Below are 6,000 nucleotides of genomic sequence, written 5' to 3'. Positions count from 1 at the left end.
AACCTGCATCTAAGCAGGATTCAAAGTGCAGGTAATTGTTTCTGTACTAGTGCACATATCTACATTATTTTGTTTAGACTTTTTTCCATTTGCATATTTTGCCATATAAAAATTCATACGGCAAATCTCTAAGAACCTTTTCTGATCACATTTCCTAGGTACACACAGCTATAAATCTTCATGCTGCAAATAAAGAATGCACCAACCAACCTCTGATTATTCTCCAGACCTGGTCAAAGAAACATGCATCAGTGTGGAACTTCTAAACAGGGAAGCTGAGCTTCATAAAGAAAATGTTGCTTTATCTGGAAGCAGCAGTACAGAAGATGTCTTCAGTCCCTGTGAAACACAAGCAGTATCAGTTTGTATGGACACCACCATGCCTTCAGGTGACTGCATTCGAAGACAAGGTTATACAGAGTCTTCACTTCTGAAGCTTCCCACAAAAGAACGGATTGGGAGCCACCATGCACCTTTCCAGTTTGACCGGCATGCTCTGGCCAGAATTTCCACTTCGCCAACCTTAAGGCGTCTAAGGATGGCCTCTGCCTCGCAATCACTGTTATTTCAGGACTGCTATGACACAGCTCAACTGGGGAATCAAAAGGAATACACCGGCTCTCCCCACCACATTTGTAAGAGTCCACCTCGGTGCACTACGGCTTCCTCATTGTTGTTACCTTCTTGTGTCCATGCAAAATTACTGTCTTCCAAAGCCAAGTCTGAGACAACTATGGCAGATCCAGAGTCTGCCAGCCCCAGATCAAAGCTGCCAAGCCAAAAAGATCCTCTCAGCGATGGCAGCCCCAATGAGACACTCCAAAACTCTTGGAGAGCCAACTCTGCTACACTGCCTAGGAGATTCCCCTGTCCCAGCCCTACAACGCAGGAGAGTGTCCAGGTAAGAGGAATAGGAAGATGCAACCTCCTTTCCAGTCTTGCATATTCAGTGGTAGTCCATCATGGCCCAGTGCATAAACAAAACCACAGTTCTTAACCTGAACTGCACCCTGGCCCATGTCCCTTTGCTACAACAGACCAGCTTCTACGCTCATCAGGAAGGGAGACTTTTCCTTCCAAGTCAGCAAGAGGCAACAGTTCCAGGCTTGTCCATTAGTGACCAGGTTGGCCTAGGCCCCTCCTGCACATGGACCCTCTTTCCCACCTCTGTCCATTCATCCTGGTGAGCTAGTATAACTGTTTGTGGGGCTATGAAAGAACAAGACTAAGCATTTTATCCAGTTCTGGTTTGGGTTTTAGATTTTTTTCTTTCCAGGATTTTTTTCTTTAGCAGGGTTCTTCCTAAGCTGGAGGAGTTCTCTATTCTGTTTTACTGAGTAGCATTACTAACCCCAGCAAAACCAAGAATTAAGTCATTCAAGATGGTTGAGCCAAATTTAAGGTTTGCTACTACCAAAGGAAGAGGTCCCATTCCCTGCCTTTATTTCCACTTACCTAGATCTGCCACTGGCCCCCTCCATTTTTATGTTCAGCTCCATAAATGAGCAGGCAACTGTGCAATCTTTTCTGAAAAAAAGAAACACTGGTTCAGTGAGTGCCACCATCAGTAAAGAGAAATAAACAAGGGAGGAGCTAGCCCTTCATCTTTCCATGGCAGCAAACCACCATTCAGCCATCCGCCATAGCTTCACACCAAGCAGAAAAGGAGAGGCACTTGCATAAGCCAGGTTTGCTACTAGAGCTACTCTCCCAAGACCTTGCATTACTTGCACAAGCAGTTAAATTCGGACACATACTTTATTCCATCCTCATGCAAAGCACCTGCACATGTTTCACTGAACGTGGATGGTGTCAAAATAGGTGTCGAGCTCTTTACTAACCGGTTAATATCATGCCACAGACCAAAAGATATTTCCCTCCCACTTTAAACATCAGAAACATTCTGGGGTATCAAATGAGTTCTGCTCCTTTCTCCACAACAGCAAAAATCATTAGCCGATGTCTAAGTCAATGTAGTACATTTCTCTTAACAAATCAGTACTTTTTTTCACAAGATCAGATTGCTTGTTTGCTTTCTGACCAAGTAACAAGAATATCTCACTTTCTTTCAGACAGGTGGATTGCCTATACAAAGGTATGCATATATCTTATGTCTTATCTTATTCTAAGCTTCACTTCTGTACACTTTTAATGAATCCACTTCACTCTAAGACAAAACTGAACAGTGAGGCATGTACGTGTAACGCAACTTTAATTTGTAGATTTGCTTTGTGAAATGTCTGTCACCAGCTTGTTAAACTAAACTTTCTAATGAGATTTTCTTTCAAATGTGGCCCTCTCCCCGACAGGTTTAGCTATATTTCACACAGTATTTCAGCTGGACCATCAGAGAGCTCTGCACTAGGAACTAAGTGTGAAAAGGTCTGGCCGTTTGGATTAGCAGTGTCAAATTTCAGCTTGAAGAATGTCAAACATCTCATAATCTTGAGCGACATTCTTCAAAACTTTGTGGGAGGGAAAAGGGAGCAAAGAAGCTAGAACAGCTTGATATTGTTCTCCTACATCAGCAAAGCAGATCTTGGACTGCTACTGAATGGGGGGATCGTTAATCCTACAAACTAAGAAAAATACTTGAATTTTATAAATTTGTGCAGGCAATATAAGGTGTTCCATATCATAGATCTATGCAGTGAATTGCATCAAGCTCTTACAAGCAACTAACAGACAGTAAAAGCTTGATTAGAAATTAGTTTGATTCAGCCATGTTTGTTTCCTTAAGATGTTCAAACGTTTACAGAAGGGAAACAAAGTTTGTTTTCTCCCCACACAACAAGGAAGTAGGAGCTAGTACTTCCCTTAATAACCATAGCTCTCTCACTGATGGTGCAGTGCTCACTTCACTGCATGATCCCCTTGAAGGTTTCAGGTGGAGCACACAGGTGAGCGAGGTATATTACAAGCACCAGCACTGGTGGGCAAGTCTTGGTGAAGACAGAAGTAGCCTCACAACAAAGAGCAACATGCTGCTTCTGTGACTCTACCATAATGTGGGTCACTTGTTAAGGAAGTAGGCATTAACAGTTGAGCTGTGTCTCCTCTTCTTCCCAATGTTTGCTCATTTTTCAGGTAAAAGTTCCATTATAACCTTAGTTTACAAACAGGTCTGTGTTTCAAGTATGTTTATGTTTGGGACTGGGTGGGTTGGAGCAGGCTGACACAGTCTATGAGTCTACACGAGGCTTAACAGATGTGTGTGCGCATCTGAAATCACATTTTCACTGTAGAAGAGGCCTCCTAGATTTTCTGAATTGTTGCAATTTGCAACCCACTCTAACATTTTGAATTTACAATGCAGATGGAGAGAGGAGGGGAGGGAGAGATCTTTGTGTCTTGGTGTGAAAACAGGTGATCTGTACCTATTATGGGAAGATGCTCTGATCCAACTCAAAACCGTAATATATAAGCAGATCTCACTGACAGGGTGACGATTTGTGTGATCTGCAGCAAAATTCAGGGGAGAATGTGAAGAACACTGAATGCAAGTGGTTAAATGGGAACATTGGACATTTCATGTACACACCTTTTCTTGGTGCCACTTGCCTGGCACCTTCAGAGGGAAGCCACTATACGCTAGCTAGGATATTGGCTCTGAACTTCCATCCAGACACATTTTAAAATCAAGAAATCACACAAGGAACAATGCAGGCTTTGTTCCATAGCCACCAGCAGGAAAGATTGAGAAAAGGAGATTTGGATGATGTGTTATGATTTCTTTTTTTTTTTGTCTTGACCCATATTAGAATGTGCAGAAATATAAAACAAAAATCATCAGTTTCTGCTTTAAACATTTTTTTTCAAGTTGAATTTGGTCCAAGGTCTGGGCGAAGGCTGTATTCAGCTCCTCCTTTATCTAAATCATTAGTCTAACGCCTTAACAGTTAATCCCTTCTTATCACAGCCAGAGAAAACTGCTGAAATGTCAGATTATTCTCTCCATCTAGAAGCATATTGGGATGGTTGGCAACCCTCCTCCAAGACTGACATGTATATTGTCCAGGGTAAAAACATACCTCCATCTTTCAATTTTAATGAACATCTCTTCTACCTGCTCCCAGGCTATACTTTGAAAAGCCTTCCTTAAAGCAGCAATGCTAATTTTAAACAACATTCCCACACACAGCCCTCAGCCAGGAATGCCTGGCATCTCTGTCGGCATGGCAACATGCTGAACTGGTGCTCATTAAAAATAATCAGCCAAATAAATAAACAAAAAGGACAAAAGGAGTGGCACAGAGAAAGGTGTGTGTGGTGGAGACAGGGTGAGATGTTAAAGCCAACTCTGCTGTGGAAGGAAATGTTGATAAAACCTTTCATTTACTCTGAGCTCATTTTCACCTTGCACTGTTCAGCATAACAGAGACTAGGTGGAAAACTGGGTTGCACCAGCATCCTAAAGGCAAACAGATAATGAAGAGTCTTCTCAGTAACTGCCAAGGCAGCTCATTTTCAATGAATTGAGGGAGCTGGGCTCATCTATCTTGAAGCGCTCCTCTTCCTCTTTTAATGTCTGATATGCCTGTAAAGTGTCATGCTAAGTCTTTGAATCAGGAAGTCCAAACACCCTCCCTGAGTGGCTTGGGTAACAGTGTCATCACCTGGCAGCTATCTCAATACTGTGACCACCCTATGATGTTGACCTTTGTAACCTCTTCAGATGCTTTTATTCTCATCTAGCTGAGATTCCTTTAAATAACATACCTGTTATTTAAGTGATTTATATAGATGTCTGTTCCCTGGGACAGCTAGTTACGTGAAGATCATGGACATATCAAGATACAGACCTCTAAAAAGCAGTCAGCTGAAACTCCCCATGCCCTAGAAACAACTATACACACAGGATATTTATTTTTCCAGACCATGAGCTGCTTCAGTGTCTTTAATAATTTTCCATAACTTTGTAATGTAAACCTGTGACATTATCATGTTTTATAAAACAAGTAGATTTAAAGGAGGAATTATTGCAGACGATATCTCCTCAGTGCTTGAGTTCATAGCTGAAGTACAAGCATTTCTTTTACTCAAATAATTCAGTCTTCTGCCCCTATTAAGAAAACAAACAAAAACTAAAGGAAAAGGCAAAGCTACAGGATTTTCAGGCATTAAAGGATGCTAAAATACTGCATACAGACTCAAAAACTGGTTAAATTGCATCACAAGGCACTTCAGTAGTTTAATTTCTCCAGTAAAACCAACAAAAGCATCTAACGTATCCAATACATCTACAGGCATCAGGCCAAGTCATCACAGATGCTTGTACCTTCATCTGTGAAGCATGAGTACGTAATTTAGGGATGTAGGTCATTAATCATCCCAGGCACGTCAGATTGCAAAGGTATGTTGTAGATACACATCCAAGTGACCTTGGCATGCTCCCACACATCACAGGTTTGCATCCCTATGTGAAGAGCTTGTTTAGACACATGTGTGTCTGAAGATCAAGGCCTTTTTGATCTAGGGAAATAACAGCATTTAACTGAGTTGCAATGAAACTATGCTTCCCATTACTAATCTTCGTAAACCACTAGCATGCAAGTTCAAAATATATTTTGAAATTTAAGTAAGCTAGATACTTTAAAAATCAGTAACACATTGGCAAAATCTTACTGTGAATCCAACCTGAAATAAAGGACATGAATGACACTCCTAGTACAGCAGTGCCAACTTTAAGAATTATCCTTCTATTATATGGCAGCATCTGGCTTGTATAATTTACAAGCCAGCTGCCCAAGAGATTGTATCGTGGAATCACTAGAGGTTTCAGAAACATCTTAATACAATTGCTACCAACACTTGAAATTTGCACTGGGTAGCACCCGGCACGCCTCATCGGGAAGTGGTCTCCCTTGCGCTGGTATGGGCTTGCAGACAACCAAGAAACAGACCCCATCCATAAAAGCTCTCAAACTGTGTGTTAAGTTCAATTTCATGAGGAACCTCAGATTTTCATTGTAAATCCCTAAAAGATGAACAAAAAGATCC

At 41.5% G+C, this 6,000-nt stretch overlaps 1 protein-coding gene across 1 annotated transcript; it reads left to right on the top strand.

Moving 5' to 3' along the window:
• The first annotated feature begins 379 nt into the window (after positions 1–379).
• On the top strand, positions 380–3,105 carry LOC104619119 (chromosome unknown open reading frame, human C12orf74). The gene is made up of 2 exons (XM_010284893.1): positions 380–901; positions 3,088–3,105. The coding sequence occupies exons 1-2, from the start codon at positions 380–382 to the stop codon at positions 3,103–3,105; spliced, it is 540 nt and encodes a 179-aa protein (XP_010283195.1).
• The last annotated feature ends 2,895 nt before the right edge of the window (positions 3,106–6,000 follow it).

This window comes from Phaethon lepturus, unplaced genomic scaffold, assembly GCF_000687285.1.
Source record: "Phaethon lepturus isolate BGI_N335 unplaced genomic scaffold, ASM68728v1 scaffold964, whole genome shotgun sequence".
Taxonomy (NCBI): domain Eukaryota; kingdom Metazoa; phylum Chordata; class Aves; order Phaethontiformes; family Phaethontidae; genus Phaethon; species Phaethon lepturus.
This window is presented reverse-complemented; position numbering and strand designations above follow the sequence as displayed.

What these genes read in the sequence shown, in the direction of transcription:
- LOC104619119 (XM_010284893.1), top strand. Translation starts at nt 380, where the DNA reads ATGCCTTCAGGTGACTGCATTCGAAGACAAGGTTATACAGAGTCTTCA.